The sequence below is a fragment of the Heterodontus francisci genome, chromosome 11 (assembly GCF_036365525.1).
Source record: "Heterodontus francisci isolate sHetFra1 chromosome 11, sHetFra1.hap1, whole genome shotgun sequence".
NCBI classification, from domain to species: Eukaryota; Metazoa; Chordata; class Chondrichthyes; order Heterodontiformes; family Heterodontidae; genus Heterodontus; species Heterodontus francisci.
In genome coordinates, this window is record NC_090381.1 from 84,182,743 (window position 1) to 84,197,600 (window position 14,858).

At 41.3% G+C, this 14,858-nt stretch overlaps 1 protein-coding gene across 1 annotated transcript in view; it reads right to left on the minus strand.

Annotated features, from left to right (window-relative positions):
• Window positions 1-220: 220 nt before the first annotated feature.
• Window positions 221-14,858, minus strand: part of chrnd (cholinergic receptor, nicotinic, delta (muscle)) — a 46,373-nt gene continuing 31,735 nt past the window's right edge. The window contains exons 8-17 of the mRNA XM_068041666.1: window positions 11,872-11,983; window positions 10,900-11,014; window positions 7,000-7,216; window positions 5,360-5,484; window positions 3,327-3,505; window positions 2,860-2,963; window positions 2,629-2,711; window positions 2,352-2,481; window positions 1,849-2,004; window positions 221-261 (exon numbers count right to left, since the gene is read on the minus strand). Of these exons, the coding sequence (XP_067897767.1) occupies window positions 221-261; window positions 1,849-2,004; window positions 2,352-2,481; window positions 2,629-2,711; window positions 2,860-2,963; window positions 3,327-3,505; window positions 5,360-5,484; window positions 7,000-7,216; window positions 10,900-11,014; window positions 11,872-11,983 (1,262 nt within the window). The remainder of the gene's footprint in view (window positions 262-1,848; window positions 2,005-2,351; window positions 2,482-2,628; window positions 2,712-2,859; window positions 2,964-3,326; window positions 3,506-5,359; window positions 5,485-6,999; window positions 7,217-10,899; window positions 11,015-11,871; window positions 11,984-14,858) is intronic.

The following is a 14,858-nucleotide window of genomic DNA, read 5'->3' on the forward strand; positions in this document are numbered from 1 at the left end:
TAACTGACTCTAATCTTTAGTTGAACATTAAAAAATGCATAAGTAAATTGATTTCCAATGAAATGTACCAGTATAACTTAAAATAGCTACAATGAAACACACCTATAGAATTCCAAACTGAGATATTTAAGTGTATCCCTGACAAAAGAATTATTATGATTTGAGGAAATGTCGATCTTGCTGAGTGCAGGATAAGCTGAAGAAAATGCAATGAAGAAACTTAACTTATAACAACAGTTTGTATTCCTTCCACCCAAACAACTGAAGTTAAAAAACAGAATAACAAAGTAGAAGCATTAAGAGGTTTACTATCTCAAAGCCATGCTTTTGTTTGAAGAAGAACGACTCAATTTACTGAAAAAACTGCTTACATTTTTCAAAGCACTAGGGACTGAATTTTATCTGGGCGCTGCGTTTTGCAGCGGCGCTCTTTGAACTTGGCGTGGTGCCCGCATTCAGCGGCCGCCGAGGAGCACCCGTGATATTTCGCGCGGGGGCTCATTTAAATAGTGGGGCAGGAGCGCCCACCCCCGATGACGTGTAACGGCAGCCTCCACGTCCCCGGTAATGGCGTCTGGCACCACCGCACAGGCACCAGCGCCAGCTTTAAAGGCTTTAAGCCCTTACAATTAATTCTAATTCTTAAAGGCAAAACATAATTGATTTTCATTAAACATAAAAATAAGTAATGGAGGCCCTTCCCCAACCGCCACCCCCCCCCCCCCACCAATGGTCATTTAATTGCTTGAAATGACTATTAATTGACTTCACAAATACCCAAACTTCCCACCCCCCAACCTTCTAACATCTGGCCTCTAACCCTTTCCCGCCATTCACACAACCAATTAAATTTGTTTTCCCCGCTCCTCCACCCCTCCCGTCATGAAATTAATATTACTCCCCCCTCCCAACCAGGTTCTCACCTCAGAACTCTGTGCGGACTTCCAAAGGCACGCGAAGGCCGTAAAATTGGCATGGGATGGCAGGTGAGTTATTTTGCATCTATTTCGTGGCACTCTGCATATGGAGATGAAGGGCCCACTGCCAGGTGGCAGTGGGGCCGCACCAAGGTCCCCCCACCGCCGGTAATATGCAGTGGGCCTTTCTCAACGTTGGGGATCGATGCGGGCCTCTCCCTGCAGCATTTTACCGGCCCCTGCACCGCAACTCGCGGCGCCGAGGGGCCAGTAAAATACAGCCAAGGTTTCTCAAAATGTGACTTATATTTAACAAAACATTTGTTTCTTCTATTTAAAAATTGATTTTTTAAAATCCCTTTTCGGCATCCAGTAAAGTTCGCAAGTAACCTGGCTTCATACCTGTAGCAACCAGCTGCTAGGATGTATATGGGTGAATTACCCTGATTTATTCTTTCTCTTTGGGGAAGTGCTTATTTTCCCTCAAAAATGATAGTTAAAATTGGGTTCTACGTCATATATTGTAATGCACATTGGTGCCGTTCCATGACACAGCGCAATGGAACCGCATCACAGTCTATTGTATATTTCATTCTGAACAGTAGAGAAAGGGAAAATGACCTTGTAAATTTAATAACAAAGGTCTCACATCAGTAGCTATCCAGTAACTTCATTTGTGGTTTAATATTCTTTAATTTCAAATGTAATTAAGCTATTAATAGTATGTATATTTATTTAATAGTGGATGAGCAGGTATATGTCTATCATAGACCTAACCACACAAAATGCTGTTGGTAGCTAAGATGGAGCTGAATGCTGAAAGGGACGCCTAGAAAAATGTACTGCTTTGGGTTCAGTAGGGGCAATTTTAATCCTACTTCACCAGTGGAAACTGGGCAGGTGGGCAGTTAAAATTAATCGAGTGACTTACCCCCTAATGTCTTGTCTGGATCCTGCATCTTCAATTTTAACTTACTCTTCTGAGCAGGCAGCAAGGGTACCTCCCAGATGATTCTGGGATCAACAGAAGATGTACTACTTTTTAAAGAATTTTGTCCAAAATTCACTTTGTACTGAATGTGCCAGTCTGTACTGATGAATCAAGTTGTAACAGAGATCTTAAAATACATTTTAAATAAAAGTTAAAATAATTAAGCAAGGAATAACGCTTTACCGGTGAGCTACTGCCAGTTACATAGTATTGTGTGAAATATAATGGAAGTAAAATTTGATACAGCGCAAAATAGAAATTATTTGGTGCATAATTTTATAAAGAATTTTCAAAATGAATGGTGATATATAAGTTTTGAAATCCAGCACACATTCTTTTTTGGCAGAATCAGTTACTTGGTTCTCTTTCAGGTCTTGTAGTTTTTAGAATTCAGTATCTGTTCCTTTGGCTGCAATAATAAAAGCATTTTTCACATCTTGTACATGTGTGAATTTGCTCATGTTCATGAATGTATATATGTGCTGTACACATATTCATGCGTGCAACCACTGTGTTGATCTTTATGTAGTTATGGCTATGTATGTGTCCAAGTGCAGATGTGTGCACATTAGCCTGTAAGTGTATATAAACAAAGATAATTTTGCCTATATTTTGAAAAATTGCATCCACACTTTGCTAGATTACTCTGCAGGAATGGGGTAAAAGTTTAAATGCGCTCATTTGCTCATTGTGAAGTGATTTTTGCATCACAGCACGCACCTGCAGCAGCATCATTCCACAGTCAGCTCCTAATCTGACTGCAGAACACTGCACAGATTCAGTGACATATCTTGTGTTTACCACTATGTGGATTATAATTGCAGAATAGTGTCACACCTGGTTTTAAAAATACTCAGGTGGTGCTGTGAACTCTTCGGCATTTAATAAACATAAGCAGACTTTTTTGTTTTAAATGTTCTGAGAAAGTAATGCTCACAACTATGTTCTTACTGAATGAGACATGAAGCTTTGCAAAACTCATCTCCTGCTTATTGGAAGTGATTTGCAGCCCAAGGCATAATTCTGGTGCTGCCAGCTGTCGATCACGTTGTACACTATAAGTACAGCATAAGATTCAACAACATCAATATTATAGGCTGGTCTGAAAATAAACAGCTGAGTTCAAGATGTGAGTGTCCCAGTATTTTCTATGATTCTCATTCATTACAATATATGTTTGTATGTATGAGTATGCGCATGCATGCATTATTGTATTTTTTATACTTCCTTAAGTGTCCATACTTATAACTATATTTTTTATTTATATATGTCTCCAGTGATATATTTATACACTTTCCAGCTTTGTAGACATAGATACATTTAATATGTGTGTGTATCTTGGGAGTGGAAGTGGGGTAGAGGGCAGTGAGGGCGGGTGTAGTAGTCTCTACTGTACTTTGCAGTTGCTTGAAAGCTACATACATCGTGGGCGATCTGCTGAATATTCAAAGAGATCGCCTTCAAATGGTAATGGTGGAGGGTGATTGAGATTTCCCATCATGAATATGACAAATGTTGCACAGATCATTATTGGAGTTATGATGAACATACACAGCCTGTCCATTGTGTGGGCCACTCGATTCCAGTTGTCAACTTCCTGAAATGAAAAGAAAACGTGATTAAGTCAGAAGATATATTTTTATGCAAAATTCTCTTTGTACTGACTTTTCCACTCTCTGCTGGTGAATCAAGTGGTCACATCGTTCTTAAAGCATAGTTTAGATAAAAGTTAAAATAAACAAGTGAAGAATAATATTTTATCTGATGAGTTATTATAATATTTTATCTGATGAGTTAATGTAAGTTACATTGTATTATGTGAAATATAATGGAAGCAAACTTCCACACAACACAACATAGAAATTATTTTATGAATATGTCAAGAATTTTCCAAAGTACAATTTGATTCAGTATTTGCATATATGGATTCTGAATTGATTACTTAGTCATTCAACAGCAACTTGCATTTATATATGTTTTTAACATGGAAAACATTCCAAGGTGCTTCACAGGAGTGTCATTGACACCAGGCCAAAAGAAAGGAAGAAAGGCCTGCATTTATATAGCACTTTTCACGACCACCGTACATCTCAAAGTAATTTAGAGCCAATGAAGAACTTTTGAAGTGTAGTCAATGTTTTAATGTTGAAGTGTAGTCACTGTTGTAATGTATGAAATACGGCAGCCAATTTGCTTACAGTAAGCTCCCACAAACAGCAATGTGATAATGATCAGATAATCTGCTTCTGTGATGTTGCTTATCAAGAATCTATTTACCTCTGCCTTAAAAATATTCAAAGACTCGGCTTTCACCGCCTTTCGAGGAAGAGAGTTCCAAAGACTCATGACCCTCTGAGAGAAAATATTTCTCCTCATCTCTGTCTTAAATGGGCAACGCCTTATTTTTAAACAGTGACCCGAGTTCTAGTTTCTCCCATAAAAGGAAACATCCTTTCCACATCTACCCTGTCAAAATCCCTCAAAATCATACATGTTTCGATCACGTCGCCTCTTACTCTTCCAAACTCTAGTGGATACAAGCCTAGCCGGTCCAACCTTTCCTCATAAGACAACATAAGGGATCAGAATTGGAGGAATGCAGAGTTCTTGGTGGGATGTAGGTTTGGAGGAGGTTGTAGAGAGAGGATGGCGAAGCCATGGAGGGATTTGAAAACAAGGATGAGAATTTTAAATTCAAGGCATTTGGGAACCAATGTACACCATCGAGCACAGGGGTGATAGGTAAATGGGACTCAGTGTGAATTAGGATGTGGGCAGCAAAGTTTTGGATGAATTCTAATGAGGAAAGGCATCTTGCTGGCCTTCAAAAATGATCCACACCATCCCTGAAACATTTGTACACTTATCCTATTCTGGTGTGGGATTATTTCTTCATAGATTATTGTGAAAAAAGATACATTGCAATGAGATTTTATCTTGTGGCCTGTATTTCATATATTGGGCAACAAATATTGTTTCGGACATTGCTTCAACAATGAATACTACATCATTGGTCCCAAAACAAATGATGATCAAGGAAGTGTCTAACAAAAGATCATCAACCTGAAATGTTAACTCTGTTACTCTCTCCACAGATGCTGCATTTTCCAGCATTTTCTGTTTTTAGTTCGGCTTTCCAGTATCTGCAATATTTTGCTTTTGCATTGTGATGATTAAGAGTGCTGTACATTAAGGGAACAATTCCTTCTCGCTTTCAAAAGCATCCCAAAACACTTCTCTTCAAATCAGACTTTTACTCCCTCTGAAACATTTTTATGTTTTCCTTTTTCCTCCTGCTTTTTGCCCATTGTTTTCCATTGCCTAGTAAAGGCTTTTGAAATCCCTTCCCTTATGTGAGGATGCTATTAAAATATCAGTTGTTTAAAGTGCCAGACAGAACTAATGAAGAAAAATTTGATTAATGCAGTATTTGCTTGTTCATCAGACCTACCTCATCATAATCATTCTTTTCTTTTATGTGTTTCACAATGTAATTTGCCCCATCGATACCCGACTTAACCTCTGCATACAGCTGGTCTGAAATTTTCTCATTATCATAGCCACTGCTTCCAAGACCTGGTTTTAAAAAAATTGCATTTATTGTTTTTTTTCTGGTGGAAGGGATTTCTAAATAAAATGTGTTTCTTTTAATTAGGTTATTTCATACAAAAATACACGTAAGAAAATTGTATTCAGCCTCTCCAGCTTGTCCTGATATTTAGGTTCAAGAAAGAGAAATCAGATTTGGGAGAACTCTGGTGTTGGCATCAGTAAAGTTCATCTTTAACTTTTTTTTTAATAGAACTTACTATTTCAAGTTTCAATTTGAAAAAAATGGATCTTAAAATGTAGAAAGTTATATATCAATTCTCAGCAGCACAGCATAACCCCTTCTATAATTCTGCAAGTATGGCATGCAAAATAACTGGCAATTTTATTTATTTAAGATGATAGACTGGATTCTATGAGCTCGACGGTGAACTCAAAGAATGGCGGTCCGCCTCTGCGGGTCACACGCCAAACAGCTGCCACGATCTTAAGCGCAGTGGCTCATTTAAACAGCCAGGGTAGCCCACCCCGCCCGCCCCCCCAATCATGTGGAGGGGATGGGCTGTCCATCCCGGCAATGGTGTCAGCTGCCTGTGCGTAGGCGCTGATGCCATTTTTAAAGGGCAATCAGCCCTGCCAGGATATTTACATTTTTAAAGAGATATCCCCCCCAGAATTACATAAATAGAGTTTCGACATCCCTTTCTGATGCCCCCCAATAACAATTGCATTAACTACTTGCCCTTCCCCCCCCAAAACACTGACCTTTAACATCTGATCTTCCCCCAACAAACTGCATGAAATTTAAAGTACAACCCTTCCCACCATCCCCTATACCCATGACGTTTATTTGACACCCCCCCACCACCCCCCCCCCCCCCCCCCCCCACATGCTGCCACACTGATAAACCTACCTCCTTCCCCTTCCCCACAAGTGTGACACCTTGTTTCCCCGGACGGGGGCCTGAAGGCATGGGAGCGCCGGCTGCCAGGTTGAAGATCGCGGTGGGCCCTCAAGATCGCAGGTGAGTATATTTAAATTAATTAATTGTATTGATTTAAATATTCAAATTGTGGTTCCATCGCCTAGCGGCAGGGGGGCTGCCACAGATCCTTGCCGCCGCTGAGCGGATCAGGCCAGACCCTGCCAGCATCAAGGTCCATGGCAGGCCTCATCCGAAGCCATCTTCAGGCGCCCACCCCCCCCCACCCCCCCGCCACGGATCACGCGTCGAGGGCTTCTTAAAACCCAACCCTATAAATCATTTAATTCAGCATAAAGATCCATATTTTGAAATTGGGCATCAAAAATTACAGTGCCAATTCCTTTTAATTGCACGCGATTAGCTCGATGCAAAATTTGGTCTCTTGGTACAAAGCAGGAATTCAACCAAGGACCTTTTTTGGTCTCTAACGCTTAGCTCTTCAGCCTCTTGACAGTTAAGCTATCAATAAACCTTTGAACATTCCTTTAATCACTGGAACTGGCTGCAATCTATCTGATTAATCTATTAGTACAATTTCATATCAGGGGGTGCTCACTGATAGCTGGAGTGGCTCTTGTCCTCAATCCATGCCGTTCAGATTGTTTCTCAAACATAAGTTCACTTCTGGATTTGATGGTGAAATATTCTTGTGCTTTGATAATGTATCCAATGGAGCTGCTGCGTCGCCGCAACACACTGTTCTCCCACGGTGATGGGTCATTGTCATCAGGATGGGACATGTGCAGGATCCGTGGAAGTTTTTCCAAAAAAAGCTAGAAAATCAAAATAGATGTGTGGATAAATGCCTTTAAAAGTGAAATCACTTTCATTGAAATTTTCCAGGTCAATGAAATGATAAACATTATTACCACATTCAAGTTAAAATGCAAATGTGTTTCTCCTGCATATTGCATTTACCAAGATCTGACTAATATGAGATTGCTTTTAATATTTGCCAAGTAGTGGCTAACACAGCACATTGATGCTTTAATGTACTTTACTTTGCAGTTGAAGGGTGCAGGTTTCACATGACAATTTTCCACATTGCAAACTCCACAGGCTGCGCTGCCATGGAACAGAAGTGGAAGTTAGGCATTCCCATATGGAAAGGGTAGGAGAGAAAACTTATTGAGCATCACCTTCCTTGCCAGTCTAGCATACTTTCCATTGACTGGTTCAATAGAAACACCATCAGAAGCCTTGAATCAGGAAGGCGGAAGTCTCTTTGTTGGGAAATGAAGCAAAAAATCAAAAGACGAAAAGTGACAAACAAAAATTTCAAATTGAAACTTTAAACCCAAGCTTTCCCTGATGGCCCATTGAGTCTCTGCAGGTATAGGTGATTCGGATAGACTAAGATTCTCCAAGTTTGATTCCCAGTTTATGCTGAGTTGATTGATCTGAACTGGTACAGATCAGTTTTCTCAGTCCCACTCTGTTAGAGAGGGGAAGATTTGACTCCCAAAACCCCACCCCAATTATTAGCCAGAAACCCCACTGGAAAGTGTGCATATGTGGCTGATGGATCAAGACAGAATTGGATGCCCCCCCGTGGGTAGCCTGCCCTCTCTTACTGCTGAAGCTGAAAAATAGCCACTTGGTTGCTGTAACAAAGGCCAACTGACACCCATGGAGCTACAACCAAGGAGCGAGTTACTGTTTTGAGGAGAGGAAGGTGGAAAACCAATGGAATAATAGAAATGAAATACTGGACTATGGTAGACAGTTGTATCAGACTGGAGGATGGTGAACAGTGGTGTTCCCCAAGGTATGTGCTAGGACCACTGCTCTTTTGATATGTATAAATCACCTGGATATTGGAATACAGAGTAAAATTGCAAAATTTGCCAATGATACCAAACTTGGTGATGTGGCAGACAGTGAGCATGATACTAATTGATTGCAACAGGACATAGATAGGCTAGCAGAATGGGCAGACAAGTGGCAGATGGCATTTAATTCAGAGAAGTGTGAGGTGATGCATTTCGGCAGAAGGGATCGGGAGAGGCAATATAGATTTAATAACAGTTCTAAATTGTGTACAGAGACAGAATGACCTGGGGGTTCATGTGCATCAATCTTTAAAGGTGGAAGGACATATTGAGAGGGTAGTTACCAAAGCATATGGGATCATGGGCTTCATAAATAGAGGTATTGAGTACAAAAGCAGGGAAGTTAATTTGAATCTTTATAAAGTTCTGGTTAGGCCACAACTAGAAGATTGCATCCAGTTCTGGTCACTTTAGGAAGAATGTGAGTGTCCTTGAAAGGGTGTAGAGGAGATTTACCAGAATGGTTCCAGACATGAGGGATTTTACTATAAGGTTAGGTTGGAGATTTCTCCTTGGAGCAAAGGAGATTGAGGGGAGATTTGATAGATGTGTGCAAAATTATGACAAGCTTAGCTAAGGTAGACAAAGAAAAGCTGTTCCCATTAGTTGATGGTACAAGGACTATGGGACACAAATGTAAGGTTTTGGGCAAGAGATGCAGGCGGGATGTGAGGAAGAACTTTTTTACACAACGTGTGGTAATGACCTGGAATCCTTGTCAACGGATCTGCCACTGACCCAATCTGAGTGCAAACTGGGGTCAAGCAAGGCTGTGTCATCGCACCAACGCTCTTTTCCATCTTCCTCGCTGCAGCACTCCAGCTCATCTCAATGAAGCTCCCTGCTGGAGTAGATCTACTCTATAGGACAAGCAGGAAACTATTTAGCCTACGTCGCCTCCAGTCCAGAACCAAGCTCACCCCAACCTCTGTCATTGACCTGCAGTACGCTGACGACGCTTGTGTATGCGCACACTCAGAGGCCTAGCTTCAAAGCCTCATCGATGCATTCACAGAGGTGTATGAAAGAATGGGCCTTAAGCTAAACATCCAGAAGACAAAGGTCCTCTACCAGCCTGCTCCTGTAGTGCAACACTGCCACTTGACTATCAAGATCCACGGCGAACCACTGGACAATGTGGATCACTTCTCATACCTTGGGAGCCTTCTCTCATTGACGATGAAACTCAGCATCGCTTCCAGTGTGTCAGCGCAGACTTCAGTCATCTGAGGAAAAGAGTGTTTGAAGAGAAAGACCTCAAACCTGGCACCAAGCTCATGGTCTACAGGGCCGCAGTGTTACCTGCCCTCCTGTATGCGTCGGAAACATGGACACTGTACAGCAGACATCTCAAAGCCCTGAAGGTATATCACCAGCAGTGCCTCCACAAGATCCTGCAAATTCAGTGGCAGGACAGGCACTCCAATATTAGTGTCCTCTCTCAGGCGAACATCCCCAGTATCGAGACACTAGTCATGGCTAGTCAGTTACATTGGGCGGGCTACATCGTCCGCATGCCTGACACAAGAGTCCCAAAACAAAGTTTCCACTGCAAGCTCCATCACGGCAAGAGGCTACCAGGAGGGCAGAGGAACTGCTACAAGGATGTCCTTAAAGCCTCCCTGAAAAAATGTGACATCTCCACTGAGACATGGGAATCTCTTGCCCAAGACCACCCAAAATGGAGAAGAAGCAACCGCGAAGGTGCCAGCCAGTTCGAACAACGTCGACATGCCCAGGCAGTGACTAAGTGCAAACAGCAGAAGGAGCATTCAGAAATTCGAGCATCCCATTCACTCAACTCACCAAACACCACCTGCCCCACCTGTGACAGAGTGTGCGGATCCAGAAATGGACTATTCAGTCACCTAAGGACCCACAACTCTGGAGTGGAAGAAAGTCATTCTCACTTCCAAGGGACTACAAAAAAAAAGAAGAACTACCTACGAGCATGGTGGAAGTGGAGATGAATTATTCCAAAAAGATATTGGATGGGCACTTGAGGGAAATAAGCTTGCAGGGATACGGGGATAGGATAGGGGAATGGGACTGATTGGATTCCTCTACAGAGAGCTGGCATGGACTCGATGGGCCGAATGGCCCACTTCTGCATGGTAATTAGTAGCTGGTCCTGCTGGCTTTGAACTTAATGTGCCTTCTTAGCACTGCATTTTCTGCTTCTTTCCCTCCACTGGATAACTAAGATATGCCTATACTGGCACTGGTGCTAACCAGAATTATTTAAGCTACTTGACCCCATCCTCACCCTGAATACATCAGAAGGCTTAGGAGCAGAGATCATTGGTGGATCTTGATTTCCGCTCCACCACTGTCATGTGGGATCAAGGAACTCTAACCCCCATATTTCTGCTTTACAAAATAGTTTTGCTTGGACATCATTTTAATAGTCTTTTCATGTCAGTGTTTTTAGCGTTCCATTTTATTCACTTTTCCAAACTGATGCAAGGAGATAGGGGTAAGTAGGTAAGGGTAGAAGAATACTAATCATTCTAGAGAACACATTAATTCATTCAGCTTTTTCCTCTTTGAGGAATGTGATGTTGCCTTGTTATTCAAATGGAGAAGACCAACTCTGCACAAAGGCTTTACTGTTGTTACTGTACCCATTTAGTCCAGGATGAGAGAACGTGAGTGCTGGGAGTTCGGAAATGGAAGTTTAACACAATGACACAGTTCACTACCACAATGGTGACCAGAATCATAATGAACATCAAGTATCTGGAAAACAAAACAGGCAAGATTACTCAATGCTCTCTTGTCAAAATCAAAATTCTGCTCCTTTATCACTATCCAAATTGTACAAAATGGAGGCTGATTTGCTGATGGAAACAGTAGAGTATTTTCTTGGTGTGGAAATGCCATAATCAAGTCTCAAAGTTGTCCCTTACTCTTAAATATGATGTGGATAGCACATCATCTCTGCCATTGAGACAAGTGTCTGAGAGTAATGCTCTAGTACTGTTTGAAAGACACTTACTGGAGCCATTATCTACTGGAGCAGTGAACAAGCTTTTGTCATTCTGAAGTTGAGTGTGGTGGTCACAGCCACAATGAAAGCCATTCAGGCAGAGGAGCGTGGCTGCAGCTCCACAGGGAGTAGGTGACAGAGCTGCCCTGTTGCCTTTTCGGTAAAGCGAACTCAGAGAAGCATTGCCCTGGTGGAAATTTCTTGCAACCAATTTTGCTCGATGAAAATAATTTCCTGCACCATTTATGAAGTGCTAATGTGCTGAAAACAATGAGGAATATCATTTCCCCCACTCTATATATTTGTCATGGTATAATACTGTATATATAATTTGGATCACGCAAAAAGGTTGGCCTTTACAGGCCGGGCAAGTGTAAGTATTTCAGAAAGGGTTGCTTCTCCTACTCAACACAAATAAACTTCTTGTGTTTATTATGGTTTACTTTTTATTGTGTGTGTATTTAGGATCTAACAAGATGCTCACTTGATATTCTTCACCATCCCTTGGCATAGTCATGCCACAATACAGTAGCCCTATAACTAATTTTAGACAAGGAACTGGTGTGGAATTTTTCAAAGTCTATAGCAACAGTTTACAATCACTCACTTGCCAATTAGTGGAACAGCTAGAGCTGTCTCTGGTAACCTTTGTGAAATCAGCAGCAGAAAGACAGACTGAGCAAGTAAGACAGAAATAGACAAGGTCATCTTCTCACCACCTGAGAAAGAATGGAGAAAAAACATCAACACATTCATAAATTATAATTTCTGTGTTTCGTTGAATATTCCTACCCTCTCTGGATTAAAAAAAACTCTGCAAATTTCATGTCATGTTGAAAATGTTTTTTTAGTTGTTACTCTAACATGCTATGCATGGAATCTAAAGTCAGGGGTTTGAACCTGACAGCTTCCTGTCTCCACCATTCCCCAAAAAGAATTTCCACGTCTGGCCATATCATTTAATTGAAACACTGAATGAATACCACTTTCCTGTCTATAGGGAGGGAAGAGAAGTCATCTCCAATTCACCTTGTGTAACTCCTTACAGCTAAATGAGGAAGACCAATGACAGAAGTTTGGAACAGTTGTTTGCCTGCTCCTGGGGCTGGACAATTGCTTGTAACATACAGAAATGAAAAGTGGAAACAAAATATATTGAAACGATGAAATGTCTGAAAATTGCAGGCATTCTCAAGCAATAATTTCCCATGAATTCTTGTTATGTTACTTGGGACCCAGGGTGTATTTGCAAACATGGCTGCAGCAGCACTAAAGGTAGTATGTAAACATGGTCAATGGAAGATCAAACGGAGACCCAGACCTAACTGCTTAATGACAGTCCTGGCGCACCGATCACAGACTGCAATATCAATATCATCCTCTTCAGTTCAAGTCCCATGAAGCTGATTTTACCACTGCTCGGAAGAAAAAAAAAATCTAAATTTTGAAAATCATTCCCCACTCAGTTTTTGCTGCTGGGATGAAATTTGAAATAATTTTAAAAGTAAAAAAAAAACCAATAAAACCTTTTGTACAGCATTCCTAGATGTCCTAAAACTACAAATAAATAAATTCTGGGGAGTTCAGATCGTGTTTTTGACATCTGGGGCTTCCAAAGCTAAAGCAATGGAGTATGATTGCTCCCTTGGGTGTTGTGTTTGCTCATTTGTTAGCATACTTACTTTTGAGTACAAAGATTATGGAATCAACCCTTATTTCAAGAGTTTAGTACATAATCTAGGCTGACATTTTGTTGCAGTATTGAAGGAGTACTGCATTGTCAGAAGGATCATCTTTCAGATGAGATGTTAAAGTAACGTTTTTTTCCCTCCTGTTCAGATGGGTATTAAAGATTCCAAAGCATTATGTGAAGACGAGTAAAGAGTTCTCCTAGTATCTTGGTTAATATTCATCCTTCAACCAACACCACCACAAAACAGATTAACTGGACATTTATCCTATTTGCTGTTTGGGATTTTACTGTGCACAAATTGACACAAAACATTTGTGATGGAGTCTGTAGTCTGCTGGATCCGTGGGGGAGCATGTGCGAGCTGTTGTCCGAAATGATGATTTGTTGAATGTTCTGTTCAGTGTACTGATCCTAGTTTCAAAACTGAAACTAAAACTTTGGGTTTTTGGGGAAACTGAAACTGGTTGGAAACAGATAAAAGGATGCAGACCCATCTGAGCTCAGGTGATGCAGGAATGGAGTGCTGCAGACTATGGAAAGTGAAGGCTGTATCCAGGAGCTGTTTCTGTTACTTAAAGTAACTGCTTAACCAGACTTGGCCATACAGTGCATAGGGTTGTCACTGAAGGGCTCGGATAAAGGTAATACTGGTGGATCCATGCCATCAATTCTGTCATGAGCAGAGCTGAGAAGGTTCTGGAGACGTGTGTCATTTTGGGTGTAGACCGTACACGTGGAATTTGGATTGAAGGGGAACTACTGTCAGATGAGAATCGGTGGCTGCATCTTGGAAGACAGGAGCTGGAGATCTACCTGAAGAAGTTTAGAGCTTTGAAGAACTTTGTGGCTGTAATTAGTGCCATGTATGCTGAGTGGACTGCCCAGTAAATCCATGAGATCTATCTTTGTTGTATCTGATATTCAATGTGTAATAAATATATAGATCATGATTTGTCTGTTAACTCATGTTTAATTAATGTTGTTTTGGTTTGATTGCTAAAGTTAAAGTTATAAAAGTGAAATCTTGTCCATTTGTTTTTTTAAATTTAGGTCGTTCGGTATATTCAGTTCTTTTGGTTTGTTGATTGCCAAGTGGGTCATAACACAGTGACTGCATTTCAGAAGTAATTCATTGGCAGCAATGCACTTTGAGATGGTCTGAGGACATGGGATTGGGGGTAATATATTAGCTTTGGATTGGTGGGGGGGGGGGGGAATACATTAATTTGGGATTGGGGTAATATAATTATCTTAGATTAAGGATTGGTTAACAGACAGAAAATAGAGTAGGAATAAATGGGTCATTTTCAAGTTGGCAGGTTGTAACTGCTGGAGTGCTGCATGGAGCAGCACTTGAGCCTCAGCTATTTGCAATCTATATCAATGACTTAGATGAGGGACTAAGTAGTATCCAAGTTTGCTGACGATACAAAGCTAGATGGGAAAGTAAGCTGTGAGGCGCTGGAGGGAAGTGGATTGAAACTGCCTGGAGGATGTAATCTGATTCTGCTTCACTTCAGAGTCAATTCAGACCTTGGTCAACAAGTTATATCCAGGTTTAGTGTCAGTGCAGTGTCTCTGCATCTTTTTCTTTCTTTTTCTTTTTCTTTTGGGCCTCCTTATCTCGAGAGACAATGGATACGCGCCTGGAGGTGGTCAGTGGTTTGTGAAGCAGCGCCTGGAGTGGCTATAAAGGCCAATTCTGGAGTGACAGGCTCTTCCACAGGTGCTGCAGAGAAATTTGTTTGTTGGGGCTGTTGCACAGTTGGCTCTCCCCTTGCGCCTCTGTCTTTTTTCCTGCCAACTACTAAGTCTCTTCGACTCGCCACAATTTAGCCCTGTCTTTATGGCTGCCCGCCAGCTCTGGCGAATGCTGGCAACTGACTCCCACGACTTGTGAT